Source organism: Kockiozyma suomiensis (assembly GCF_038497685.1).
Source record: "Kockiozyma suomiensis strain NRRL Y-17356 unplaced genomic scaffold V2V93scaffold_2, whole genome shotgun sequence".
NCBI classification, from domain to species: domain Eukaryota; kingdom Fungi; phylum Ascomycota; class Lipomycetes; order Lipomycetales; family Lipomycetaceae; genus Kockiozyma; species Kockiozyma suomiensis.
The window spans coordinates 1150084-1175723 of record NW_027117665.1 but is presented as its reverse complement, the minus strand read 5'-3'; the positions used below and the strand labels follow the sequence as shown (position 1 = coordinate 1175723).

The following is a 25640-nucleotide window of genomic DNA, read 5'->3' as shown; positions in this document are numbered from 1 at the left end:
TAGTGTGGCGCAAGTGGCGCTGACCTAGCCATATTTGGAATTCAGTGGCGCATGATATTCCGAACTTACTACTCTTGCTCTGCAATCTACTTGCGCTTTTATTGTATGCAAATTCCATTTTTCTACCGTCTATTTTAAAAAGAAAATATAGAAATGGGTCTTGTATCATTATTCCAGAGTGTTAAATACAAATACTATGTCACTCTTCCTCTGCTCATGTTGACGCGTACCGAACGGTGCATCTTTAGTACGTCCTCTGTCTACGTTTCTACTAATCTATTTAACAGTCTTAACTGACAATCAAACAAATCGAATAGACGCATTTTTGTTCACTTCGTTGTACTTACTTTGCACAGCATTTTACATGTATTTCCCAAGTCACGTCAAGTTGATTGCTCAGCGCGTGCATTATTACTATGCAGGCGACTACGCAGCTGCTGCGGATACATCGACTCTAGACTCATCCTATGCTATATGAATGAATCGGTGCGGTATGACGTTGGTTTGCGCCTGGGTGGTAAACTTGTTGGTTGGGGTTAATAAGGTATTTGATATGAAGTTAAGAGCATGGTTAGTGCATGGCGAAGTGAGCGCTTATGGGCAAATAGCTTGAGCTCTGGTGTACTCTTTTAGAGTGGAATAAAGTAGGCTCATATCTATTTCTTCCTGCGATCTTGTTCTGGTTGCATTAGTTTAATAATCTGTTTGTGCTTGGTGTATTAATTGTAATATCGGTGTTATCTTTAAATCAGAGTATTTTCCGAATACTCCATATCTATTATTTACAGCTCATTTCTATTTGACCAGCACCCTTCACGAATGTCTCGTTATATATAATTTGGCATCAACGGTTTCTCTTCTCCGCTGATCCATCTTTAATTCAAGTAGCTCGGGTTTCATACATGCAATTGCTCGTGCATCGGGATCCGCATCATACATCTTCTTACAGCAACTATAAAGCATGTCAATTGCAGACGTACAGCGTGCTTCATTGTAGTTCGATCGACGAAGGCAATCTAGTTTTTTTCTTGTATTAACTTAAATTGTGCGAAAATGGCAAAGTAGTTGCGTAGATATCAGTACCTTGAATTGCGCAAGCTTCAGCATGACAAGTTGTCGGTGACGCCGGCTTTGGTTCTGATGGCATTACTTATGTCTAATAATGAATTCCGTGGTTATATTTTACTATAAATTTGAAACAAAAAATAAACTAAACTAAAGAAGATTGGAAATCGTTCATTTGACTTCCATTAGAAGTAGAGCACTCCGCGTTGACTAGGGTTCAGGTAGCTCATATTGTCTGCAAATCAATTCTAATCTTGCCATCCACCGTCCTATTCTGAAGATTCTACTCCTCGATAGCAAAAGATAAAAAGAGTAGTCATGGCTGATGCTGCGACAGAAGTGGTTGAAGAGCCAAAGAAGTTCAATTACAGCTCAATCTCTTCCTCGTTCTCTACTTCTGAGCCAGGCCCTGCAACAACCGCAACACCAGCGGAAGAAGCTCATAATGCTGCATCGGAATCAAAGGAGAACGCAGCGCGAGATGAAAAAGAAGCGGACGCACTGTTGGAAGAGCTCAAACGCTCTGTAGCCCGAAAAAAACGCTTCGGTGGTGATGCAACTGAACTAGAGAAGATCATCAAACGTGCCGAGAAGTTTGGACCTGATCTTGAAGCTTTTAGAAAGGCTTTGGGAAGACTTGATAAGCCGCTTGTCGAAAGAAATAGCTGGAAGAGAGCTAGTACTGGAAAACCATACGAGAAGAAGGGAGGTGCTGCTGCTGCAGAATTGAGCGAAGCCGAGAAGGAGAAACTGCGGAAACGCGCCGAGAGATTTGGAGCAAAGTGAGTGGATGGCAAGATATAGAATTTGATAATGTGAGAGATTTTGTATTTTTATGTGTTAAAAATGAGGTACGATTAATTGCAAAAAAAGTAAGGGTCTAATTACAGGTCCGTGACACAAAGCAACAACTTCGATTTTATCACAAATAATTTGATTTTGCTTTATGGTAAGGTACATCATTAAACACAGATATGTCATAGATTATCATCAAGCTCTGAACGGGTTGTCAATTGACTCGTTTGTATCTTCCGGTTGTAAAGGATGTTCAGTAGTCGAGCTCACTGCATCAAGTCGCGAATCATGCACTCTAAAGCTCAACAAAGTTAGTATGCAGGTAGAAAAATTTTGCTAGTCATCTTCGTACTCTGCATTATAATCCTGCATTCTAGCGACAGGTATGCCCGCTGATGCGGCACCAGATGGCGCGTAGATAGGATCATACTCAAAGCTTTCATCGCGAGTTGTCTGTCTTCTTCGAAATCCACGAGCCGAGATATTCAAGTTTTCCACATCGCCCAAGTCACTATCCCGGTCTTCAATCTCCGGACTAACTTTCGTCTCGCCCCATGATCTAATGCTCCAAGCACGGCCCTGGCGCATAGTATCCGCCAGTGAAGGAAAGTATAGCCTATACGACATCCAAGCCACGACAAAGCCAATTATAGAACCAGTAAGGACGTCAGTTCCATGATGTCTATGATCTTTGACTCTGCTAGTGGCGATAGCAGCTGCGCCGAGTGCTGGGAACATCACAACAGTAGCCTTCCAAACTTCACCCTTGTTATCATACATTGTGAGTTTTCCTGCCAAATATAGAGACAAATAGGCAAGTCCTGCAAATGCAGTGGAACTATGCCCTGACGGCCACGACCGGAATCCTTCGGCTAGAATTTCACGGTCTAATTGTGTGCATATTGCGATAGTCGATAGACCGAATGGTGTAGCGTCCACTGATCCCTCACGCGGAAGACAACGAGCAATCGAGTCTGGACGGGGACGACCGACAATCCCTTTCAAGGAAGTGGTAATGACAAGAGTGATTGCTTCAGAAAGGAAAAGTCCTAAAATCCCGGCGTTTATCTCCCATAGCCTCGACTTTAAAGGCAAGCGATATCTCATATAGTCCACGATCAACGACCACAGAACAATAATTATCGCAGGTACCCCAATTGATAGAAATGCAGCAAGACCAAAAGGAAAGGTCTCTGGGTCTGCAATAGGATATTGTAAAGTAATATCGGTGAGCGAGAAACGAGAGTAGTTTGGCTCTAAAGTAGCGATATATGACCATACTCCGGCAAGGATAAAGCAGAGAAGATAGTCAAATACATATGAAAATGCAATTCTGAGTTGAGAAGCTTTATGACGCGCCATCGGTCGTGTTTTGGAGCAAAGTACAAGAGACTCGAATAAGGATAGCGCTGCTGGAGAGCAGAAAAGCACGATTTGAGAATAGGCTGAGAAGAGAGGCACTGCAAAGCGCAGCCACACCTAGTGCGGCGTGTAGTGATACTATATACAACTTCTACAAGTATTTACAAGTAACTGTATATTTGGCTGTAAAATAACTAAATCTATTGGTCAAAGATAAATCTACGTAGAGGTATTTTTGAGTTTGTGCTTAATCTCGAGCTCAACAGCTAGCTTGACAGCAGCGAGCACGTTATCGACAACTGCCCTCGGTTTACTTCGAGAGTCCAGCTTGTCGCCATCCTTGTACACCCCAGACTTTACAAGCAAAGTATCCCAGCCGTAGCCGTTGCCTCCCCGAATATCCGATGCTGGGTTATCGCCGACCATGTACACGCGGTGCACATCATTAGTGTAACCGAAAGCGTGGCGCCGCCAGTCGTTGAGAACACTGTGTGCGTACTCGTATGTGAATAGGAACGGTTTACCAATAATAGTGCTATTGAATTCTTGTTAGTCTTGATAGTATATGATTAATAAGCAGTATTACTCCATACCTTTCTAGTTCAGCTCCCGAGTATTCTTTATACACGGTCTCGATTCCTCGTCTGAATGCACCCTGTCCAAACCGAGGGTGTGGATACTCATTGGCCCACAGCAAGTCATCATTCGAAAAATATATCGGCACGGTCTGCTTGAGCTGGCTACTTTTAGTACCGTAATACCCATTATCGGATGTCAACACATCGATAATGACTTGAGTGTCACATCCCCAGTCGCGTGGATCATTAAACACTAGCACGGCATCAAACTTCTCCGAGCTCAAAGGCCGCGAAAGTAGAAAGTCGTCCTGGGCAAACCGATGAAATGGCCAGACGCTCTTGTTAGAGGCAAGCACATCAACAGGCATCACACAATCCTTGAACCCATAGTCCTGAGCGACATGTCTACACTTGTCCCGGTCGCCGCCGACGACAAGGACTTTGTCGTATCGATGAACAAGACGCTTGAAAGGTGTATGCGACTGCACAAACTGGTCGACGTGAATGTCAATGCCGAGCTGAGCTGAGAGTCCTTCGACCCGTTCAGTCTCACTCTTTCCTCCGCCATTTGTAAGAAGGATCCTGTAATTCAAAGTAAGGATCGAATATTATCTTGAATTCATCATATATGGACTCACCAGGGAATATTGTGCTCGCGCAAATACTTCAAGGCTTCTTTGCCTTCCTCTAACGCCTTTGCTCCACGAATGAGAACACCATCAATACTGCAAATTTCGATTCCAGTCAGCAACAGTATTCATGATAAGGCATCACATTATTATCATTGTACATACTCGAAGGCAAAGGCGAAGTCGCGCGCTAGCTCACTGGGTTTTGTTTTTTGTGAAAGATGCCTCCGCCGAGCAATAATTGGTCTAAAAGCGCAATTGCCCGGGATTCTCTCGAGAACTCGTCGTGAGATTACATTCATTATCGATCTATAGTTCTGAGTGTGAATTCTCGAGATCTTCGTTCCGACGCAGCCAGAGGGCAATGCTCTGCCCGAGCTTCATCTTCACGTGATTATTCACGTGATAATTAGGTAAGGGTTTATGGTTGACTTCGACTTCTTTGGGTTTCGTTGCCAATCGTCGTGATTTCTCAGCAACTATCGTGTCTGTCATCACAAGCTGAAATTAATAAGCATACTCTATAAGAATTGAGGATACACAGTCTTGAATATCGTCTGCTCTTCTTTTCGTTAAAAAAGGACTGCTTGTTTTACTTGTGCTTTGAATCTGCCGTATAGTTCAAGACTGATAAATATATCGATTTCATCGAGACGCAATATCAATTCGCATTCTGCTAATCATTAATAGATTTATTAATCGTTAGTCATGTCGGTGTGTACTACTTTGAAAGTCGAAGATGGCTCTGGCGCTAATTGGATGATATAGGATAATAGCAAGATGCAGATCGACAGTGAGGAGAATGGGGAAATCGACGAGGGTCTGTACTCTCGCCAGCTGTATGTCGTTCTTCTATGCTGTACTTTTATCTTGTCCAATACTAACTTATCTTACCTAGATACGTTCTTGGTGCTGAGGCTATGAAGAAGATGACTCACTCCAACGTGCTACTGGTCGGTCTCAAGGGTCTCGGTGTTGAAATTGGTATGTATTACTCTCTCCGTGATCATAGTGTTACATGCGCAATTCCTAACTTGCAATATAGCTAAAAACGTTACTTTGGCTGGTGTCAAGAGTCTGACACTTTTTGATCCGGCTCCTACTAAGATTGAAGATCTATCATCGCAGTTTTTTCTCACCGAATCAGATATTGGCATATCCCGCGCTCTAGCGACTGCACCTCGTCTCGCGGAACTTAATCAATACGTCAAAATTTCGGTGTTTGAAGGAACTCTTGATGAAGATGCTCTCACCCAGTATCAGTGTGTCATTCTCACTGAGACCTCAATCGAGACGCAAGTGCAGTTTAACGAGATTACTCACAAGCATAATATCGCGTTTATAGCTGCCGATGTGCGCGGTCTATTTGGAACTGTATTCAATGACTTCGGGTCGGGCTTTACCATCCTAGATGCAAATGGAAATGATCCTGCACGGGGCATTGTATCTGATATTGATGAGGAAGGGAATGTCTCGATTCTCGATGACACTCGCCATGACCTTGAGGATGGCGATTATGTAACTTTCACAGAGATTGAGGGCTTATCTGGTCTTAACAATGCCACGCCTCGGAAAGTTAAAGTTTTGGGACCATACGCATTTAATATCGGATCTGTCAAAGGTCTCGGTACTTATGTTAAGGGTGGCCTCTTCCAGCAGGTTAAAGTCCCATTCACTATTGACATGCAGCCGCTGATTGCACAGCTTGAAAAGCCGGAGTTTCTGTTCTCTGACTTTGCAAAGCTAGAGCGGCCGCCGCAGTTACACATTGGATTCCAGGCCTTACAGGGATTTGCAAATAAGCACGATGGTCAGCTTCCCAAGCCAATGGATGATGAGGATGCCAACGAAGTGGTACATATTGCTCGTACTCTTGCCGCCCAATTACCAGGAGTTCTTGACGGCGCTGAGTTGGACGAGAAATTGATTAAAGAGCTTGCGTATGAGGCGCGTGGAGATTTACCCCCTATGGTTGCTACTCTAGGTGGAATTGTCGCTCAGGAGGCACTCAAGGCCACTTCTGGCAAGTTTACTCCGATCAAGCAGTTCTTGTACTTTGATTCGTTGGAGTCGCTTCCTGAGAGTTACCCGCGAACGAAGGAGAATACAGCTCCGATTGGTTCTCGATATGATAATCAGATTGCTGTATTGGGAAAGGATTTCCATAACAAAATTAGGAATTTGAAGGAATTCCTGGTTGGTTCTGGAGCTATTGGATGTGAGATGATCAAGAACTGGGCGTTGATGGGATTGGGATCAGGACCCGAGGGAAAGATCACAATTACTGACAACGACTCTATTGAGAAATCCAACTTGAACCGTCAGTTTTTGTTCCGTCCGCATGATGTTGGCAAGTACAAGTCAGAGATAGCAGCTAAGGCTGTTGTACAGATGAACCCGGATATGGCCGGTCATATCGAAGCGCGACAGGACAAAGTTGGTCCCGAGACTGAAAATATCTTTGACGATGATTTTTGGAACGGGCTTGATGCGGTCACGAATGCCCTTGACAATGTAGAAGCTCGACAGTATGTTGACCGACGATGTGTGTTTTATCGTAAATCATTGCTTGAGAGTGGAACGCTTGGCACCAAGGGAAATACGCAGGTTGTTTACCCTGGATTGACGGAGAGTTACTCGGCTTCACAAGATCCTCCGGAGAAGAGTATTCCGTTGTGCACGCTGCGCAGTTTCCCTAATCGGATCGAGCATACTATTGCCTGGGCGAAGAATGTGTTCCAGGATTATTTTGTGCTTCCGGCTGAGAACGTAAACCTGTACTTGTCGCAACCTGATTTCGTTGAGTCGACTTTGAAGAACAGCGGCGATCAAAAAGGAATTTTAGAGAGTCTTCAAGCGTACCTAGTTACAGAGAAGCCGCTTACATTTGACGAATGCATTGCGTGGGCGCGATTGGAGTTTGAAAAGAAGTTTCACAATGATATAGCGCAGTTATTGTACAACTTCCCCAGAGACGCAGTGACCTCTTCGGGCTCGTTGTTCTGGTCTGGACCTAAGCGACCTCCTACCCCGTTGACATTTGATCCTGAGAATCCAACACATTTGAATTTTGTAATCGCGGGAGCAAATTTGCATGCGTTCAATTACGGATTGAAGGGATCTACTGATCCGGCAGTGTTTAAAAGAGTACTTGAGAACGTTATTGTTCCCGAATTCTCGCCAAAGTCGAATGTGCAGATTCAGGTGAACGATAATGAGCCGGTGGAGAATGACCAGGGTGCCATAGATGATACTAGCCTGAAGTCGCTGGCGGAGAGTCTTCCGACGCCGTCTACTCTTGCAGGTTACAGATTGGCACCGGTTGAGTTTGAGAAGGATGATGACACCAACCATCACATTGACTTTATCACAGCGACGTCTAATTTGCGGGCAATGAATTACGCAATCGAGCCAGCTGATCGGTTGAAGACAAAGTTAATCGCGGGACGAATTATCCCTGCGATTGCGACTACGACCGGTCTCGTTACTGGATTGGTCAACCTGGAGTTGTACAAGGTAGCTGATGCGAAGACAAAGTTAGAGTCGTATAAAAACGGGTTCGTTAATTTGTCACTACCGTTCTTTGGATTTTCGGAGCCGATTGCATCGCAGAAGCTCAAGTATAATGACAAGGTAGTCGATAAGATCTGGGATCGGTTTGAATTGACAGGTGATATTACTTTACGCGAGCTACTTGATCTGTTCAAAGAAAAAGAAGGACTTGAAATTTCTATGCTTTCGCATGGCGTCAGCCTTCTTTACGCGTCGTTCTTTCCACCAAAGAAGCTTGCGGATAAGTATGCGCTGCCGCTGACCAAGTTGATTGAGACAGTGACGAAGAAGCCGGTTGCTGAACACGCAAAGACTCTTATTTTTGAGATCTGCGCAGATGATTTGAACGATGAGGATGTGGAGGTTCCTTATATTTCATTGAAATTGAGGTAGATTTTTTTTCAAATTGTGTTTTATTGTTTAGCTGTATAAATAAGACTAGGAAATTGACATGAATATATTATATAATATTTATGTAATACATAAACGAATAAATGATGAGATAGTTGTGCTGTCCAATGAAAAGAGGATCGAGCGCAGAAGTAGTTTGCCACCGTCTTTCATAGATAAGCAGAACCCATCAAAGTTGGTTGCCGGCTTCTTTCTTCTTTTGCGCTTCGAGATTGCAAATAATTACCGTATCTGGAGACTTATTTACAATCCGCCAGCATCTCGACAGATACAACCAACATCACAAAGAAGCACTGCAGCAGCACGAGGGAATGGCCTCTGTGCCGCCGCAGCAGCAGCCCCCGGCCGCGTTGCCGCAGCAACCGTCAAAGGACAGCTCCTCGACAAATGTAAACATTATCGCGTCCGCGGCTCCCTCTGGCACTGCTTCGGCCTCGGCATCGCCGCCGCCGACCTCAATCGCGACTCTGACTCAGCTACGTACTGGGTGCATGGTCTGGGTGCAGAAAGATGGCGAGCTGCGCGTGGCCGAGTTGCTTAGTATCATGCCTAGGAAGGGGCAGCTCACTTTCTATCTACACTATCGCGACTTTAACAAGGTATGACAATCTTTGTACCTCATTCCACTTGACATAAGATAAGACGAGACAAGCTAACGATATTCTGTATAGCGTCTTGATGAATGGGTCCCCGCCGATCGCTTAGATCTTTCGCGACCAGTAGAATGGCCAAAGCCTGAGAAGCCCAAAAAGCCGCCAGGCCATGCAAATTCAAAAGACTCGCCTCTTGTGCGTGAACGCAAAAATAACAAACGGTCTCGTCCGCCTTCAAAATCTCAGAAAGCTCAAGTACGTGCTTCAGGAAAGGAGAATGTGGATACTTCCGTCACTGCTACGCCCAGCGGCCTCTCAAGCGAGAGCACGCCTGTGCCTGTAGAAGACGGCGATGATATTATGGATTTGGACCAAACTGCTCCTCAAACTGTCGATGATCAGCAGCCGGAGAATTACTCTCGTGAGGAAGAAATCAAGAAGTTGCGAACATCTGGATCAATGACACAAAATATGCAAGAAGTTGCTCGAGTGCGTAATTTCGTGAAGATTCAAATCGGCAAGCAAGAAATTGAGCCTTGGTACTTTAGTCCCTATCCTGTTGAGCTTACCGAAGAGGATTGCATGTACATTTGTGAATTTTGTTTGTCGTATTTTGGTTCAATCAAGCAGTTCCAGCGACATCGTGTAAAGTGTACTCTCCAGCACCCACCTGGAAATGAAATCTATCGAGATGATAATGTCTCTTTCTTTGAAATTGACGGACGCAGACAACATACTTGGTGTCGAAATCTCTGTCTACTTTCCAAACTCTTTTTGGATCACAAGACACTTTATTATGACGTTGACCCGTTTCTATTTTATTGTATGACTGTTCGCGATGAACTTGGTCATCATCTAATTGGTTATTTCTCCAAGGAAAAAGAATCGGCTGATCAGTACAACGTGGCATGTATCCTGACTTTACCTCAATATCAGCGACATGGTTATGGTAGATTATTGATTGCATTTTCTTATGAACTGTCAAAGAAAGAAGGGAAATTGGGATCGCCAGAGAAGCCGCTCTCAGATCTCGGTCTGCTGTCTTACCGTGCATATTGGTCTGATACCCTAACTGAGCTTCTCGTCGATGCTCTGCCAGACACACACGAAATCACAATTGACGAAATCGCTACCAGGACAGCAATGACGACGCAGGATATTCTGCATACTCTCCAGACAATGAATATGTTGCGCTATTACAAGGGCCAGCATATCATTTGCCTTACGAATTCGGTTATCGAGCATCGTGAGGCTATGTTGAAGAAACGCAGACGTAGAATAGATCCTGAAAAGCTGTTGTGGAAGCCGCCCGTGTTTACCCCTGCGCAACTCAGATTTGCGTGGTGATTTTTTTCTTTTATCTATTATTTGGTGTTAACTGGCGTTTATTTATCAATATACTATCCATATTTCATATCTTTTGGGAACTTTATGTCTGTATATAACACATTTTAGATTTAAAAAAATATATTTACAGATTCTTTTTTGGCATTTTACTTTCTACCTTTCCGACTAGGTCTATTGTTCTTTTCCCGTCTTTTTTCCTTCAATTTCCTAGCCTTGCGAATATCCATCGCAGATTTGAGCTCATTAGAACGCGAATTTCCGACTGCACCTTTCTCGATCGCCTGCTTGTACTTCTTATTCTGCGACATGTAATTATCACGTAATTTGTCTGCGGGTTTAGGAGCTTTCATATCCTTATGCTTGAATTTGCGTGATTGCGGTATAGGTACCGCCGCTGAATCGCGGGGATTCTCGAGCTGTCCAACACGGAATCCATCGCTCTTCTTATGTGCCGATTTCCAGCTTTCGAAGCGGCCAGATTTATATGTAGCCGGTAACCTTACACCGTTTTCACCACGAATCATCTTTCCCTTCTTGCCTCCCATGTCGATATCATCACTTGTTTGACGTGTCACATATTTGTGTTTCTTTTTATCCCATTTTGTAAGCTTTGTGCGGTTACTGCCGATGATCCCAGAGCCCGACCGAGTGGGATCATCGTTACTGAGATCAAATGTTGCGCTGGCGGCATTATCCATAAACGAAGTTACAGAAGTAGAACCGCTAGAACCATTATTGACTCCGTAGCCGCGATCTTGAGCCATCTCTGATGGAGCATAATGGGAAATATAGTGGGCAGTGTCGCGGAAGGAAGTCGGCTTCGCTTTTTTTGGTGTGGTTGCGCTATCGAACCCACGTTTGCGTTTCTTACTGTCGATTGCGATTTTAAAAGTGCTCAAAATATCGTCCTCGGTAGCTGTCTCCAGTTTCTCTTTTTGGTCGGCATCTGTGGTATTTTCTTCCTCGTCTTCATCGTCACCCACTATTTCGCCAATGTGATTGGCAGCTGCGGTACTAGTAGGCTCTTCATCACTATCTCCAGGAATAGCAGGCGTAAAAGCAGTTTCTTCTGCAGTCCATCGAAGCGTTCCTTGCTCTCTAGCATGTCTCTGGATCGGCGCAACCTGAACCCGTCGTCTCTTCATCAAATCCGACGCAGAATCAGCATTCACTCCACCCTTTCTCGTCACCTCAAATATAGTTTCTGCAGGTCTAAATTTGGCTAATCGCTCGAGCATAGTCTCACGCTCAGCAAGTTCATGTCCTTTAAACATCGCAGCCAAATCGTCCCAACCTCGTACGATCACTTCTTTGGCTCGTCGAACACTCTCGCTGCTCGCTGAACCGCGCGTCTTCAGATAAAGTTTCTCTCCTTTGATTGCTACCTGCCGCAATGAAGATAGGTCGTAGTCTTTAGCAAGCAAATTCTGCACGTCCTCGCAGCTACCTTCCAGCTCGTCTCGTGGGAAGCTTCCACAGACCATGTCTGTAGTATAATCAATCTCATCAAGAGCTACATCTTTCAAGTCGCAAGGTAATTTCAGCGATTTTCCTAAAAACAGCTCAAGATCGAGTAGATATGGAACTTCAGTCTCTTTCACAAACGAAAATGCTCTACCGCGTTTGCCTGCGCGTGCTGTACGTCCGACACGGTGAACAAAAACTTTAGGCGACCCGGGGAACGAGTAGTTGACAACGTTTGCTAGAATTGGAACATCAATACCACGCGCGGCCACATCGGTAACTACCAAAATCGAAGAAACTCCAGCTCTGAACATTGCAAGCTGTTCGCGACGAGCATACTGATCTAGAGAACCGTAAATATAAGATACAGCGTAGCCAAATTGCTGTAAGAGATTGGCAACATATTCAACATGATGCCGAGTAGGTGCAAACACTATAGTTGCGTGAGGAGAAGTCGCTTCGTTTCCAGTGGGAGCCTTGCCATATTTTGATTTCTTGCGATCAAATTTCTTTCTCCGCTGATTATTTTTTTCGTCTGCGTTGTCATATTCTCCGCCACTGTTTTCCGCTTCAGAGTTGTGGAATTGCCAATCTCTTTTCGGCATTTCGGATGCAGTCGGCATTTTAATTACGTCTCGAAGTAACCATATCAGAGCTCCATCAGGTTCAGATGATTTGATACTAAAGAAAAACATTTCTAATTCGTCCGAAATCTTGGAGTCTGCGTCTAATCGCACTAATACAGGATCACTAAGACCAGCGCGCGCGAATTCAACCAGCGATTTTGGTAGAGTGGCGGAGAACAGAAGTGTCTGTCGTGACGCTGGCAGACTTGCCAGGATAGACATCAACTGCATTGAAAACCCAAGTTCAAACAATCTGAAGGGACATATTAGCGACGTCTGACATGAGCAACGACGTGTCGTGGAGAGCTATTATTGGCAAAAACATACCGATCTGCTTCGTCAAAAACGATATATTCAACAGATTTCAAATCAAGATCCATTTCAACTTTTAAATGGGCAAATCGGCCAGGCGTCGCGATGATAATATCGGGATTCGTCATCATCCATCCGAACTGGTCTTCAAGACTATCACCTCCAACTAGTAGCACACTCTTTAAATCCGTTCCTCTAGCAAAGTCTTTAACAACTTTGAGTGTCTGCAATGCAAGCTCTCTACTAGGCGATAAAATGACTGCTCGGGCTCCGACTTTGGCACTGTGCGACTTGAGCTTCTCAATCATTGGCAGCACGAAAGCAGCAGTCTTTCCAGATCCAGTGCGCGCCATGCCCACTACATCGACTCCATTTAGGACAAGAGGTATAGTTTTCCGCTGAATAGGAGTAGGAGTGTTGAATCCCTTTCTATGAACATTTCTTACAAGCTGCTGTGATAAACCCAGTGAATTAAATTTTCCTGGATTCACTTTCTTTTTTCCGTCGGCACCAATAGCACCACTCGCGCCAGCCACCGGCAAGTTCTTGAAAAATTCGGCATCATCGTCTTCATCCTCTGAATCAGCAGTGCTCAAATTGGGCATTTTCTGCAGCTTCTTGGCAGCTGGTGTTTTAGCAGGCGGTTTCTCGATGACATTACGCTTGATCTGAACTTCATTTAATACGCTGTCGTTATCCGAAGAATCGGCATCCTCAGCCGCCTGATTAAACGTAGCAATAGCATTTGAAATATCGTACTCTGACTCGCTATCCGACATTTTTCCTTGTCGATTGTACAGTCGTCAATGAAATGAGTGGCCGTAGTTGAATTTATTTTAAATAAATATTTTGGGAATTGGAGAAAAAAAAAATAATGATCGAAAGTCCCAACGCCCTTTTTTGAGCCGCACTCATTTTTTCAGAGATTCTTATTAAAATCGTTTAAAAGTCTTTAATTGTTGCTTACTGTTTATCCACAACGTACATTTTGTAGATTTTGTGTACCTTTTGGTATTATATTTTACCACTGAATGACAATAGTACAGCATATTAACAAACAAAAACCATAAAATTCAGACTCCAATATTTAGTAAGATAAATAAAATACAAATAGTGAACTCATTCTTCATCAACATGCAACACCAAAAGCAAATGCCCAAACAAAATCCAAAATTAACATCCAGAAAACTCACTCACGTAAGCACCTACAGATAGACGTACGTTGACAGGAGCGATTTTCGTATCTGGGCGTTCCTATTTTACAAAGACAACTCATTTTCGGAGTTGCATTTTTCTCATCTCATTGTCCAAAGTCTGAATATGTTCAGCATACTCCTTTCTTGCATTTTCTTTTTCGAGTTCCGCAGATTTAACTCTCATTTCCAGTTTTGCAATTTGCAGCCGTAGCAATTCAGACTCTTCATCCAGCATAGATTTAGTGCCTTGCTCAGATCCGCGAGCGTTTAACTCAAAAACACGATTTCGGAGTTCAGAGTACTTAACTCGAAGAGTATCAGCTTCACCAACATTAGCAGTAGCATCCTTAAGTCTGCGACCTAACCGTTCGATTTCAGCCTCTTTATCAAGGAATCCCTTTTTTAGCATCTCAACTTCTCGCCTAGATGCCTCCAGCGTCCCTCGAACATTCTCTTCTTCTGCTTTCCAAGTATCTCTTTCTGCTCGAAGATCTCGATTTTTTTGCAGCAGCTGATTCGCATACTTGGCTCGATCTGCAGCTATGTTCGTTAAACTAGCATGCTGCTTCTTGGCATCATTTTGCAATCTTTGCATCTTGACTTGCAGCATTTTGTTAGATAGAATAAGACCCTGTGTATTTGCATCATCTCGTTGTAGCTCAGAGTATTGCTCCTTCAGCCGTCGCAAATTCCGCAAACGCAGCTGCTTCAAATACCTCTCAAAGTTAAGTTCGTTCCGCAACATTAGCAACTGTCTCTGAAAGTAGGCAACAACAATCTTGACATCTGCTGAATTGTCCTCAGTAATGTCAGTCAGCGCCGGCCCGGAACCTAGTCCAATATTATGCGAAAGCAGCATATACCTAGAAGGACTATCACGTAGTGGACTATCACGTAGTGGACTATCACGTAGTCCTTGCGATACTTGAGACAATGACTCTAACGGGGCATTATCTTTGCGTGAATCAGCTGGTGGTGAAAACGGTAATATTTGAGGGGTCAACTGACTAGGCGCTTCGCGACTTAGTGTTGGAGAAATAGACGAAGTGGCTGCAAATTGAGGATCAGCGCTACTGACTCGGGTCAAAGGAGATGCCTGATTCATGGAACCGTCTTCTGATCCGCGTCGCGAGATCGCACGACTATTGATATCTTTGTGACTGTCTAGTATTGACTCGATATCGACTAGTCTGCGACTTTGCTTTTGTGAATTAGTTGAGTAGTCAGCTGATGCGCTCATCGAAGACACTGAACCAGCATTAGACCTAACATAACCTTTAGCCTCAGAGCTAGACAATACATCGTTAAGAGTCCGTAATCCATTCTGGCCTGCAGTACCAATAGATCCGTGGTCAGAGCTCTTGGTAGGCCTATGGCCATTAGCGGAAAATAGAAAACTGTCGTCCGGAATATCATCCAGCCAGATATCATTCAGGGATCCGCCATCTGCTGTATCCCCTGTTGCCGTAATCTCATCAGGATCTTCAACCTGCTCACCGTTCGCATTAAACGACTGATGGAAGGTTCTTTCAGCTTGATCATGAAATCCCCGGAAGATAACGGCTGGTTCGGGAACTTCCGGCATTTCCATGTTACCTGTATCAAGAGTGATACAAAAAGCAGCAATATCTTCCGCAGTTCCTGCAACTTCCCATCGATTACTATCTGAAATTTCCGTTTCAAACGTATATCTAAAAAAATTTGGATGCAATAAATGCCTTCTTGAAAGATGCTGCGAGTGGCGGGAAATATCATCAATGTCAAAATTGATATATTTATTCAAATTAGAATGCACCATACGAGAGTATCTTCGAGGATTCGTAAGAAAAGTGAGGAAGTTGATTGGGTAAGTTCCGTATATAAATGTATACAGACGACTATAATTAACCGTCGTTGAATCTTGATCGGCCTCAGCCGAGTCATCAGCAGTACCCTCTATACATCTATTAGCATACAACATCCTCTCCTGAAAAACAGATAGACTCACCCAGCACTTTCCACTCTGAGACGGCGGCCTCAGCCACAGCTGTCTCGGAAGGAAGGGACACGCTCCCAGCCTCATCACCTTTTGGTTCGTCATAGTAATAATACCCGCCCCCATATGCAGTACTTCCACTTGCACTTCCAGAACCTTCTTCATGAGAAACAGAAGAGAGTCTGGGTCTGGACTCCACCGTCGAGGTAACTTCTTCAGCGTCGGACCCGTCAAGAAGCGGTTTCCGAAATAGATAATCCCAATACAAGAGTCGAGAGTATATTGCAAACACTTTGGGTAATATAGCTCCTAGGATACTACAAATATGTGGTAATAACATAACAAAGACCGTAGATGCTAGATGCACGGCAACGGCCGATTTGTCCTTTAACAGACACTCGTACAAATGCTCCACCAAGCTAGAATCATGTGTTTCAAATAAATAAGGCGGTTGAGCTTGCAAAAATGAACACAAGAGACTCAAGACTGCAATTCGATATTCGGGCTGCTCGAAATAAGTATCCAAAATATTGAATAAAGCTTTTGGCCGGCGAGTGCCAAATCTCCGTAACTCTAGCTCGGAATTCTGTACGCACTGAAACTGACGCTCACGACTCGCCTGATCGGCATCATCTAAACCAGGCAGAGTTTTCAAACCAAGATAAACTTGAATAAGTGAATCGGCGACAAATAATGATGACTGCTCATAATCGTCAGATTCGAATGTAGCACCGTAGGCGTTGTATACGTCGTAGACCATGATGTTGAAAAGAAATGTGCGACAATCTTCGACAATAACTCTTGATCTACCGACTGAGTCCAATGCTAAAGGCATCATCTGCTGAATCCAGTATTGCAGTTTCTCTCTATTGGCCATCAACACTGAGGTGACTTGCTGCAATATCTGGACAAAGACAGCTTCAGCAACAGTATCAGGTTCGACTACTCGAGTTTTGAAGATCTGGGCAAGATCGTCGTGAAGACGTAAAGCATCGTTACTATCTCCGTGCTCATGTTTTGTAAAATACTGTGACAGAGCCTGCGATATTGATTCTAGTTCAGGGAGTTCTGTTCGGTCGGTGCAAGGAGCTGAAAGCTCTTTGCTAGCGAAAGCCGCTGTGATGGCTTTCGACAGCTCACGTAGTGATCTATTACAAAAAAAGTCAACAAAATCGTACAAAAGCAGCAGCCGACAATCTGAGAAGGGAAGTACGCACGCAGACATTCGGGATTTTGAGTGGTTACGCGAGCAAGTGAGCCTTGTCGCAGGTTGATGTTCAAAGACAGTGCATAAAGCCGATCACTTAATGATTTTAAATAAAGACTCAAGCCGTCATGATCCGAAATATTCCAAAAAGCGAAAATACAGTTTAAAATAAGACAATAAGCTGCGGCGCCAATAAAGAAGCAGACTAGAGGATGAATATAAAACTGCGTTCTCTAGACAAATTTCTACGATGAGGAGCAGAGCTGAGTCATGAATTTTGTAATCACACAAGACTATACGCCGCACCGGACTTGACCGAAATGTCTATTGTTTTTGAAATAATATCGTAAATTGGTTATAAATGTTCAGATGTATTTGGAGATGAATATTGATTATAGATAGTCTAGAGAGCAGTAACGGGCATTAGATTGGTTATTCCGAGTGTTGTCTGAGGAGGCAGTCGTCAGCCCAGGATATTGTCTCATATGAGCGAATAAGCTCGTCTTAGTATCTCAATGGAGCAAGCAGCAGCGGGAAACAATTAATATCATCTACTAACGAAAGCTTTCCCAAGAGCCAGAGAATACTGTAAGAGAAGGAAGTGTTCATAGACTTACATAAATAAGGTTTAAACATCGGACCGGTGCTCGCAAGGGAAGATCAAAAACATACATAGTACTTGATCCTCTGCATTCGATAGGAATACTCTGCATCATATCACTGCATTAGATATTGTCCTCAAAATGTCTGCTCGTTGGCTTTCTCAGTTTACTAAATCATTTTCGTCAAGGTGCAGAAGCACATTCATAACCCACTCACCGTCGCCTCTGTGTCAGCGGATATCGCAAGCACAGTATTCAGCGCCATTAACTCGCTCCTCGCAAAGAGCCTGTTACGCAACATACCGACGATTCGGAAACAGAAACGACTCTTCATTTTACAGTCATAATGGAGCATTGTCGAATCTGGGAGTCATTCTGGGCATGCTCATGTATAATCGCCGAGTTCAAGCAACTGTAGCCATTGTCGGTGGCGGCATATTCGTTTTCTACATCAGCAACATCGAGCCAGCTCCTGTCAGTGGTCGTAAGCGATTTATTATTACAACTCCAAATATAGAAGAGGCTCTGGGAAATTATCAATATGACAGTTTGCTAAAAGAGTACCGCGGTCGTACATATGCGGACAACCACCCAGATGTGATCCGCGTCAAACGCGTAATGAAGCGGCTGATCGCCGTCTCGGGAATGGAAGATATAGACTGGAAAGTCCATGTCGTTGTTGACCCTAGTGTTGGTCCAAATGCTATGGTTCTTCCGGGAGGAAAAGTATTTGTCTACGCAAGCATGCTCAGTTTAACTGCAAACGATGATCAACTGGCAACCGTTTTCTCTCACGAAACTGCACATCAACTTGCCAGACATATTGGCGAGAAACTCTCGAAACAGCCTTTTTATTCGTTTGCAGTCTTGGCTACTTGGTTGCTTACTGGATCTACCGGTCTTGCGAATCTGGTCATTCAGTTCGCCCTCAGTTTACCTGCCAGTCGCCAGATGGAGTCCGAAGCAGACTATATCGGACTCATGATGATGAGCCAGGCTTGCTATGACCCGCGTCAGGCAATTCCGTTTTGGCAGACAATGGAAAAGCAAAGTATGATGCGGCCTATGGAATTTATGTCTGATCATCCATCAGATCGAACTCGGATAGCTCAAATCTCACAGTGGATGCCAAAAGTAAGTACTTATTTTCACTTTGTTTGAGTTGCGCTTATACTAATCATATTTCAGGCTCTTGAAATTCGAGAACAATCTCAGTGCCATTCTACGCAGAAATACTTTGACGAGCTGCGCAATTCCTTTACATTCTATCAAGGAATCCGTGATTCTGACACGACCTTTTAACACCATAAGTCTGTAAACAAGCGCACAATTCTCTACTTTCTAAATGATCAATATACACTCATAGTATGAAGCTGTTGCCCATAATTGTTCATATAAATTATAAAAAAGGACATAAAAAGAGAAACTTTGAAAGATACTCGACCATAAATTATAAATACTAGCTAATATTATACAGCTACCTATTCTGTAATGCAACTGAAAACAAAGAAAATCCCACCCCCTCTCACTCATCATACACACCCACTTCATGACCGTCATAATGCAGCCTTCGCCTCATAGCTTTCCGCCAAGCGCATGCTGGCACACACAAACACAAGAATGAACATTGGTCCACAATAAGCATTGCTTAACGCTTAATCTTCGGAGTCTTCGCCATGATCTTTGAGATCGCGGCCTTGACAACCATAGCGGCCTTTTCGGTCTCCTTCTTTGTCAATCCTGTAGTAACCTGCAGCTTCAAGCTTGGCAATACTGGAAAGACCTCTTGACTTTGTACGTACTTGTTGCGCGAAACGAGAACACCATTGTTGATGCACTCGTCAACGACATCCTGCAAAAACCGGTTTTCGTCTTCAATCTTGCGCGTCTCAAGCACTTCGGATTTGAGACGCAAGTGAATTAGAGGACTTTCGGGGTCAGAAGGCGAGTAAACGTACTGTGACTTGTTGATAACGTCACGGAAGGCACGTGCATTCTGCTTAAGTTGAGTGAACATCTCAGGAGAGGTTGCCATAATTCCTAACGCGGTAGAGGCAGTCTTGGCGAGGTATCCAGGTAGCGCAGCGGAAAATACATAGGCGTTTCCGTTAATGCGCTGATGTTTAACAACGTACTCTGATCCAGCACAGAAACCACCCCCAGCAACCATAGTGTTTGCCATAGATCCAATAATCATATCAATCTTGTTGGGGTCAATGCCAAAATATTCCGACGTTCCACGGCCTACCTTTCCAATAACACCAATAGAGTAGCTCTCATCAAGAATCAAACGGTATTTGTACTTCGCCTTGAGCTCAATAATCCGTGGCAAATCACAAATGTCGCCAACGTTCTCAAACAAACCCTCGGAAACAATGAACCGACGAGTTAAAGGCTGTCCCTTGAACTCCTTCTGGACGCTTGCAAGCACACGCTCAAGATCCTCCATATCATTATGCTCAAACCAACGCACAGTCGAGCGTGAAATTGTAATACCTTTACAAATAGCAATACCACAAGCCGAATCCGCTACAATAATATCCCCGCGCTTGGCGAAAGCAGGGATCGTAGCCGAGATAGTGTTGAACGCTTGCGCGTAGAGAAGTGCAGCCGGAACACCTAGGAAGTTGGCAATAGCCTTCTCGGCTTCAATATGCACTTCCTGATAACCATAGAACCCTGACGGACCACAAACTCCAACGCCATACTCACGAATGGTAGACACCGCATCTTTCTTCATCTGCTCGTTGCTGACTAGGTTGAGCATATTGGGTGACGCCAGATTCATCACAGCCTTCCCGGTAGCAAGCTTGACCTTGGGGCCCGTTTGACTAGAAACAAATTAGCATAATTGACAAATGCAATTAAAGAAAACAAAATAAAGAGATAATACCCAACAATAACAGGTATCTTTTCAATTTCGGCCTTTGCGGCGTCATCAAGGGAGACAACTAAAGGCTCCGGCGTCCAGTCGTCAATAAGCTCATCAACCTCCTATACCAACAAACAATCAATTATTAATATCGCAACTTGCTAAAAACCACCAACAACCTTGTCCCCCGTCTAAAACCGGAAACACAAACGCGCCTCATACCTTTGTACTAAGCTTCACAAAGTCCTTCTTCGCGACAGAGTATTTTGATGCCAAAAAGTATCTCACAGCAAATAGAAACAAGCAGAACTCTAACAAGCTTCGAACAGGATCATTCTGATACGACGACCGCACGTAGCGTAGAATTATGGCAGAACCAGGAATTCGATTGAATTGCGCAGATATTGACTCCACGGTCGTGTTGATGTAGACTAGCGTGTCGTGCAGTGACATGATTATATTTTACCTTGACAAACGAAATTCAAAATTCCTAATTCAACGAGCGAGTACCAAGCGTATTTCACAACAACACTGAGGGTCTGTGAAGATATACTTGTATTGCTTTATCTTTGACAAATGCGTATCGAGTCATCAGTCGTTACAAGCCGTGGCGCAGACCCAATCAATCCGGAAGGCATGTACTTCTTTAGGGTACAAAGGTACCCATATGTATTACTCAAAATCTGGAATAAATTGACCCAGATTTATAGTCGCAGCATCGACCAAGGAAACCCTAGTCGGCGTTTGCTTTCGGCTCCGTGCAGAATTAGATATACACTACTTTTTATATTCCACTATTTACTGCAATATAACAAACTAAATATCAATAGCAGTGTGGTCATGATCAAACTCCGTATCACAGCTTTGGCAATACGACCGAACCATGCGCTCCCAATCAACCATAGTCTCATTTCCACTCGTCTCAAATAAATTACAAATACCCAGCGCAGTAACAACACTATCAGTATTCTTATCCGGCAGTGTCTCATGTGATAACAAGTCCTCACAGCGCACCCGCTGCGCATGAAGCCAAGTTCCCCATTCTGCGCGAACCAGCTCTTTCTCTACGCGCGAAATCACGCGGAGAGCTACGATGTGCTGGTGTCGCTCAATGCCGGCTTTTTGTCGCGCCAACCAGATACGACGAGCTGCGTCCTGAGTAAGTGAGTCAGAGAAAATCATGTCTGACAACTCAATAGGTGAGTCTGGCGTTATAAGTTCTGACAGTTCGCGAAATTTGGAGTAGCACAATCCTTGGGGGTCGGCAGCCAACTGCTGGCCAGACACAATATAATCCTGTAGATCACTCAAATATACTGCCTTTGCAAAAATACCATTTGGTTTGACTCCAATCTCGTTCATTGTATTCCATGCTCTCTTTTCCGTGAAATACGAGACGGTGAATCGTGTTCCGAGATAAAGATTCAAGAAGACCGATAACGCAGCTACAAGTACAAGGAACCAATGCTCAGTAACGAGGCCGAAAATTTTCCGAAGAACACGTAAAAGAATTCCTAGCAATACTGTAAACCCTTGCTCAGCCAATATCACGAGTTCCTCCAGCAGTAAAAATCCAGAAGTGCGTCGTGAAAAGAACAAGATCATTTGTTGCTTATCTTGCAGCTGCATAATTTTAACCTCGCTCGCAATATCGACAGGAGCATTAGACTTGCCTACTTGACCGTATAATTGTATAGACTTGCTCGTTCTACCCTTTGTGCCAAGCTGTCTGAGGTTCTTTATTGTCAACATGTTAATGACTTTTGCGTCTTGCTTTAAATCTGCCACAGCAGCGCGCTGCACAATCCCTAAAATGACAATGAGAATTAATTTCAAATTTTCGAGATAAAAAAATCAACTCAAAAAAGGCTGACTCACTTTTAACCAACGGACTCAGAGTGTTATACTCAAGAGCTCCCCAAATCGAGAGCCGACAACTGTACTTGGTCACATAAGTAATGACAAACCTTGTCGACTGCGAATACAGCTCCGACATAGGCAAATTCCACGGCGTCCGCCGATCACCAACAACATACAAGATATAATCGTCCATTTTCTCTACTTTTTGCGAGCATATAATGCTCTGTTGTTTAGAGCAGCCTCTAATCACCGTACGCTCAATATCGAGCTTGAACTCTCGTTCGAGATTGGTACCGCCTAGACTGATCCAGGGACTCTGTTCAATATTGAAGGCGCCGCTACTGACAAAAAATTGCAGAAACAATGCCGACTTGTCACCAAACATGAGATGAAACAAAGCTTTTGCAGACACTTCAAATATCGTAGAAAACACCAGCTTATCCATCGAACTAGAAAGATCATACTCAACGGGCTTACCCGGCAGTTTGAGCTTTGGCTTGACTGATCTATCAGGCAGTTGCCGCGCAGGCGACAGCAAGCCACGATCAAGTGCAAGATCGTGCCCTCTCTTAACAGTGACATTTTCCATCGGATCATTGTTCTCGTCCTCAGCTAGTGGACTAGGAACTTCGTCCCAACTAATATCAGGAGCCTGCTGATCGAGCTCTAATAAACGTTTGAGAATTGATTCAACGTCTAAACTATTACCATTCTGGTAGTTGTCTATCAAGAACTGCAGACGCCGCTGAATTATACGTCCAGAATCTAAATAGGTTTTGGCCGACATCTCGCTTCCATCTTTAAAGTCAACAAAGAATGCATCGTAGTACTGATTAGACTCGCCACGCACTGAGGCAATATCATCAAACGATCGATATCGAGCGGTAACCATATCCCCGTTATTCGCATATAAATAAATACGCTTTTGAGTGATATAAGCGCGACCAGAAAATACTTGCAGAGTAGATCCGCCCCATACTAATCGACACACAAGCACAACATTCTCATCCAAACCAACATTAGGAAAAATCGTGCGTAATTGAGCATCTTGAACCCGCAGCTCATACGGAATCGAGCTCTGGTAGGTTCGATTACGATACAATTCTCGCTCAGTCGCAAGACTAACTTCATTCTCAGGAGGCTCAATGACAACAGCAGGTACAGGCGGCGAATTTTCAGTATCTTCGATGCGCTTCTTTTGAAGATCCTCTTCTTGCTCCTCAGCTAGTTGACGAACGCCCCAATTGACACTACCCCACGTATTCGCGGTGAGACTGTTGGGAAACGAATACTGCGGCACAGATGCGTGCGCCACAATAGCGGTCTTAGTCATCGAGGTAGCAATGGGATTGTTAGCCAATGTAGTAGGAGCCAAGTCAGTTGTTGGTGGAACAATTTCGTCAAATAATTTGTCGGCGCCCGAAATGAAGTTTTGGATGCTGCTATGCTGACCGGTGATAGCTTGGCCGGCATTAATAAGTGCCTGTAGGGCAGGCGTAGGCGGATTTATTTTCTTTGACGCCTGTCGACTAGTATCCTGTGACGATCTGTTCAAGGACGGTATCCCTTCATGCCTATCATGCGTTAACTCTGCGTCAGCAGAAGTCTGAACCGTAGAAGCAAATTCCGGAAACGGCGAGATAATCTCAAAAGCCTTATCAGTATCGTTGTTGTTGGAAGAATCGAGAGCCTTGCGCTTAGCGGCATCAAAAACATTAAGCCAGGCCACAAGATCGTTTTGGCTTTCGGCTTGTAGCATCAAAGCCGTGTCCTTTGTCGTAACTTCAAAGCAAAACCGACGATCCTCGGCAGTCGATGGCTTGACGTTGCACAGCAGAACACCAACTTTGTCACTTTCTTCGACGTAACTGCGACTAGGCGACTGAACAAGCCATCCGAAAATACCATCTTTGACAAAAACCCAGCGCCGAACCCAAACCTGTCTCGCTGGCTTTCCGACATAAGTGCGCAGAAACAACCAGCCGTGTTTCTCCGAGTCCACAGACTGCGGATCGATAACTGAGGCATGGTGCAATGAGTTGGGTTGCTGCGAGTTCGAAATAACGGGGCTGGTAGGCAACGAACCAGCCTGCGATGCCGCCGCCCTATGCGAGCGGTCATTGAGACTCGGCACTGTCCAATTCGAGTACTCTGCCAGGTCTCGCGGCGGTGAAATTTCGTTCATCACAAGACTCTCGAGATCACGACGAGTGATATTCAGCTCTTTGAAAAGGATCTTCATTGAGGATTCCATCAAATCACTCCATTTTCTTATACGACGAAGATCATCACCAATTTTATCATACGCCGGGTTGGTTCCCTCGTTTGTGGTATCAGTGCCCATAATAAGCCATTGATCTGAAAATGCAGTTACGATAGCCCGATCAAGTCCATGCTTAAATGCGACTGTGATAAGACAGAGATCAAATGAGACCTTGACGTACAGCTTGCGAGCTTCGTAGAGTTGGAATGCGTCCTCGCGAAGAGCTGAGGGTTCCTTTGATCGTGTTTGAGAATTATAACGAGCTACTAAGCTATCATATCTTTGCTGGGCAATGTCAAAGTTGCGCTTCACGTCCTGTGAGAGATCAGTCAGCGTCTCTTTGAAATAAACAGATAAAACAAAGTCTCAATACTTTATACTGCCGCAGCTCTTTTCTGTGTAAACTATCTAGCTGCTCAATAACATTTTTCTCCATTCCCTTTATAGCCTTTATAAAATTAGCCCAAAAGATGCGCAAACCTTCAGAATACGACTTCATAGCAGTGAGCGTGTAATCATGATCAATAATATTCTCGGTGATAAACTGCGGAAAGGACCGTCCTAGCAACATATTTACCGACTCTTGCATATTATCGGCGTCCATACTAAGTCGATGCCCAGCTTTAACATATTGATCTAGCCACCGCTCAACGGCTTCTACTTGCTCGTTGATATGCCATGACGCAGTGCGGAACGACGGACTATCTAGAGCGGCCTCTTTGAGCGAGACCGGGAGCAGGCGGACCCTGAATGGGTCTGCCGATGAAATCATTTGACAATTGTCGTAAATCAAAACCTCCTTTCAGCAGACAATAAAATCCAATTTAGATTGGAAAAGTTACAGTTGAGAATGTCAGATTGGTGGGCATGCGACAGACCGAGGACGCGGTCTGCGCAGCTGTAGCATAGCTTGGTGCAGAATTAATACTAT

The 25640-nt window shown here is 44.2% G+C and overlaps 12 protein-coding genes across 12 annotated transcripts; 5 read left to right on the top strand and 7 right to left on the bottom strand.

Moving 5' to 3' along the window:
• Positions 1-79: 79 nt before the first annotated feature.
• V2V93DRAFT_364850 (uncharacterized protein) lies at positions 80-894 on the top strand. Its single transcript, XM_066908939.1, has 2 exons — positions 80-247; positions 318-894. Exons 1-2 carry the CDS (start codon positions 154-156, stop codon positions 476-478), a joined length of 255 nt encoding a protein of 84 aa, XP_066768166.1. The 5' UTR covers positions 80-153; the 3' UTR covers positions 479-894.
• Positions 701-1233, bottom strand: V2V93DRAFT_364849 (uncharacterized protein). The gene is made up of 2 exons (XM_066908938.1): positions 1084-1233; positions 701-1016 (listed from the first exon to the last, which is right to left on the bottom strand). Exons 1-2 carry the CDS (start codon positions 1145-1147, stop codon positions 814-816), a joined length of 267 nt encoding a protein of 88 aa, XP_066768165.1. The 5' UTR covers positions 1148-1233; the 3' UTR covers positions 701-813.
• A 93-nt stretch (positions 1234-1326) lies between these two features.
• On the top strand, positions 1327-2247 carry V2V93DRAFT_364848 (uncharacterized protein). The gene has a single exon (XM_066908937.1). It carries the CDS (start codon positions 1384-1386, stop codon positions 1849-1851), a length of 468 nt encoding a protein of 155 aa, XP_066768164.1. The 5' UTR covers positions 1327-1383; the 3' UTR covers positions 1852-2247.
• On the bottom strand, positions 1900-3340 carry V2V93DRAFT_364846 (phosphatidic acid phosphatase type 2/haloperoxidase). The gene is made up of 2 exons (XM_066908936.1): positions 2213-3340; positions 1900-2155 (listed from the first exon to the last, which is right to left on the bottom strand). The coding sequence occupies exons 1-2, from the start codon at positions 3220-3222 to the stop codon at positions 2056-2058; spliced, it is 1110 nt and encodes a 369-aa protein (XP_066768163.1). The 5' UTR covers positions 3223-3340; the 3' UTR covers positions 1900-2055.
• A 42-nt stretch (positions 3341-3382) lies between these two features.
• V2V93DRAFT_364844 (HAD-like domain-containing protein) lies at positions 3383-4767 on the bottom strand. Its single transcript, XM_066908935.1, has 4 exons — positions 4595-4767; positions 4439-4525; positions 3816-4382; positions 3383-3757 (listed from the first exon to the last, which is right to left on the bottom strand). The coding sequence occupies exons 1-4, from the start codon at positions 4729-4731 to the stop codon at positions 3442-3444; spliced, it is 1107 nt and encodes a 368-aa protein (XP_066768162.1). The 5' UTR covers positions 4732-4767; the 3' UTR covers positions 3383-3441.
• Positions 4768-4893: 126 nt separating this feature from the next.
• V2V93DRAFT_332080 (uncharacterized protein) lies at positions 4894-8451 on the top strand. Its single transcript, XM_066907668.1, has 4 exons — positions 4894-5143; positions 5198-5268; positions 5328-5413; positions 5475-8451. The coding sequence occupies exons 1-4, from the start codon at positions 5138-5140 to the stop codon at positions 8372-8374; spliced, it is 3063 nt and encodes a 1020-aa protein (XP_066768161.1). The 5' UTR covers positions 4894-5137; the 3' UTR covers positions 8375-8451.
• A 92-nt stretch (positions 8452-8543) lies between these two features.
• V2V93DRAFT_364841 (acyl-CoA N-acyltransferase) lies at positions 8544-10481 on the top strand. The gene is made up of 2 exons (XM_066908934.1): positions 8544-8991; positions 9064-10481. The coding sequence occupies exons 1-2, from the start codon at positions 8704-8706 to the stop codon at positions 10330-10332; spliced, it is 1557 nt and encodes a 518-aa protein (XP_066768160.1). The 5' UTR covers positions 8544-8703; the 3' UTR covers positions 10333-10481.
• On the bottom strand, positions 10389-13570 carry V2V93DRAFT_364839 (P-loop containing nucleoside triphosphate hydrolase protein). Its single transcript, XM_066908933.1, has 2 exons — positions 12750-13570; positions 10389-12675 (listed from the first exon to the last, which is right to left on the bottom strand). Exons 1-2 carry the CDS (start codon positions 13511-13513, stop codon positions 10479-10481), a joined length of 2961 nt encoding a protein of 986 aa, XP_066768159.1. The 5' UTR covers positions 13514-13570; the 3' UTR covers positions 10389-10478.
• Positions 13571-13674: 104 nt separating this feature from the next.
• Positions 13675-17323, bottom strand: V2V93DRAFT_403506 (Hamartin protein-domain-containing protein). The gene is made up of 3 exons (XM_066912625.1): positions 17123-17323; positions 15918-17053; positions 13675-15865 (listed from the first exon to the last, which is right to left on the bottom strand). Exons 1-3 carry the CDS (start codon positions 17128-17130, stop codon positions 14007-14009), a joined length of 3003 nt encoding a protein of 1000 aa, XP_066768158.1. The 5' UTR covers positions 17131-17323; the 3' UTR covers positions 13675-14006.
• Positions 17324-17920: 597 nt separating this feature from the next.
• Positions 17921-19160, top strand: V2V93DRAFT_364836 (peptidase family M48-domain-containing protein). The gene is made up of 2 exons (XM_066908932.1): positions 17921-18848; positions 18903-19160. Exons 1-2 carry the CDS (start codon positions 18096-18098, stop codon positions 19014-19016), a joined length of 867 nt encoding a protein of 288 aa, XP_066768157.1. The 5' UTR covers positions 17921-18095; the 3' UTR covers positions 19017-19160.
• V2V93DRAFT_364835 (pyridoxal phosphate-dependent transferase) lies at positions 19087-21282 on the bottom strand. The gene is made up of 3 exons (XM_066908931.1): positions 20809-21282; positions 20608-20708; positions 19087-20545 (listed from the first exon to the last, which is right to left on the bottom strand). The coding sequence occupies exons 1-3, from the start codon at positions 21037-21039 to the stop codon at positions 19363-19365; spliced, it is 1515 nt and encodes a 504-aa protein (XP_066768156.1). The 5' UTR covers positions 21040-21282; the 3' UTR covers positions 19087-19362.
• Positions 21283-21350: 68 nt separating this feature from the next.
• V2V93DRAFT_343117 (uncharacterized protein) lies at positions 21351-25572 on the bottom strand. The gene is made up of 3 exons (XM_066907844.1): positions 25083-25572; positions 22465-25024; positions 21351-22394 (listed from the first exon to the last, which is right to left on the bottom strand). The coding sequence occupies exons 1-3, from the start codon at positions 25479-25481 to the stop codon at positions 21403-21405; spliced, it is 3951 nt and encodes a 1316-aa protein (XP_066768155.1). The 5' UTR covers positions 25482-25572; the 3' UTR covers positions 21351-21402.
• Positions 25573-25640: the final 68 nt, after the last annotated feature.

Excerpts from the sequence above, each read along its gene's own strand:
- V2V93DRAFT_403506 (XM_066912625.1), bottom strand. Across the intron at positions 15,866-15,917 it reads CTCAGAGTGGAAAGTGCTGG|AGGGTACTGCTGATGACTCG; the intron begins GTGAGTCTATCT and ends ATAGATGTATAG.
- V2V93DRAFT_364849 (XM_066908938.1), bottom strand. The coding sequence starts at position 1,147 with ATGCCATCAGAACCAAAGCCGGCGTCACCGACAACTTGTCATGCTGAA. Across the intron at positions 1,017-1,083 it reads TGAAGCTTGCGCAATTCAAG|ATTGCCTTCGTCGATCGAAC; the intron begins GTACTGATATCT and ends GAAAAAAACTAG.
- V2V93DRAFT_364836 (XM_066908932.1), top strand. The coding sequence starts at position 18,096 with ATGCTCATGTATAATCGCCGAGTTCAAGCAACTGTAGCCATTGTCGGT. Across the intron at positions 18,849-18,902 it reads TCTCACAGTGGATGCCAAAA|GCTCTTGAAATTCGAGAACA; the intron begins GTAAGTACTTAT and ends ATCATATTTCAG.
- V2V93DRAFT_343117 (XM_066907844.1), bottom strand. The coding sequence starts at position 25,481 with ATGATTTCATCGGCAGACCCATTCAGGGTCCGCCTGCTCCCGGTCTCG. Across the intron at positions 25,025-25,082 it reads AAGAGCTGCGGCAGTATAAA|GACGTGAAGCGCAACTTTGA; the intron begins GTATTGAGACTT and ends GATCTCTCACAG. Across the intron at positions 22,395-22,464 it reads TCTGAGTCCGTTGGTTAAAA|GGATTGTGCAGCGCGCTGCT; the intron begins GTGAGTCAGCCT and ends TTGTCATTTTAG.
- V2V93DRAFT_364844 (XM_066908935.1), bottom strand. The coding sequence starts at position 4,731 with ATGAATGTAATCTCACGACGAGTTCTCGAGAGAATCCCGGGCAATTGC. Across the intron at positions 4,383-4,438 it reads CGCGAGCACAATATTCCCTG|GATCCTTCTTACAAATGGCG; the intron begins GTGAGTCCATAT and ends TTTGAATTACAG. Across the intron at positions 3,758-3,815 it reads TCGGGAGCTGAACTAGAAAG|CACTATTATTGGTAAACCGT; the intron begins GTATGGAGTAAT and ends AGAATTCAATAG.
- V2V93DRAFT_364841 (XM_066908934.1), top strand. The coding sequence starts at position 8,704 with ATGGCCTCTGTGCCGCCGCAGCAGCAGCCCCCGGCCGCGTTGCCGCAG. Across the intron at positions 8,992-9,063 it reads ACTATCGCGACTTTAACAAG|CGTCTTGATGAATGGGTCCC; the intron begins GTATGACAATCT and ends TATTCTGTATAG.
- V2V93DRAFT_364835 (XM_066908931.1), bottom strand. The coding sequence starts at position 21,039 with ATGTCACTGCACGACACGCTAGTCTACATCAACACGACCGTGGAGTCA. Across the intron at positions 20,709-20,808 it reads TTGTGAAGCTTAGTACAAAG|GAGGTTGATGAGCTTATTGA; the intron begins GTATGAGGCGCG and ends TTGTTGGTATAG. Across the intron at positions 20,546-20,607 it reads AAGATACCTGTTATTGTTGG|TCAAACGGGCCCCAAGGTCA; the intron begins GTATTATCTCTT and ends ATTTGTTTCTAG.
- V2V93DRAFT_364839 (XM_066908933.1), bottom strand. The coding sequence starts at position 13,513 with ATGTCGGATAGCGAGTCAGAGTACGATATTTCAAATGCTATTGCTACG. Across the intron at positions 12,676-12,749 it reads GTTTTTGACGAAGCAGATCG|ATTGTTTGAACTTGGGTTTT; the intron begins GTATGTTTTTGC and ends ATGTCCCTTCAG.
- V2V93DRAFT_332080 (XM_066907668.1), top strand. Across the intron at positions 5,269-5,327 it reads GGTCTGTACTCTCGCCAGCT|ATACGTTCTTGGTGCTGAGG; the intron begins GTATGTCGTTCT and ends TATCTTACCTAG. Across the intron at positions 5,414-5,474 it reads GGGTCTCGGTGTTGAAATTG|CTAAAAACGTTACTTTGGCT; the intron begins GTATGTATTACT and ends CTTGCAATATAG.
- V2V93DRAFT_364848 (XM_066908937.1), top strand. The coding sequence starts at position 1,384 with ATGGCTGATGCTGCGACAGAAGTGGTTGAAGAGCCAAAGAAGTTCAAT.
- V2V93DRAFT_364850 (XM_066908939.1), top strand. The coding sequence starts at position 154 with ATGGGTCTTGTATCATTATTCCAGAGTGTTAAATACAAATACTATGTC. Across the intron at positions 248-317 it reads TACCGAACGGTGCATCTTTA|ACGCATTTTTGTTCACTTCG; the intron begins GTACGTCCTCTG and ends CAAATCGAATAG.
- V2V93DRAFT_364846 (XM_066908936.1), bottom strand. The coding sequence starts at position 3,222 with ATGGCGCGTCATAAAGCTTCTCAACTCAGAATTGCATTTTCATATGTA. Across the intron at positions 2,156-2,212 it reads ATGCAGGATTATAATGCAGA|AGTGCATGATTCGCGACTTG; the intron begins GTACGAAGATGA and ends GTTGAGCTTTAG.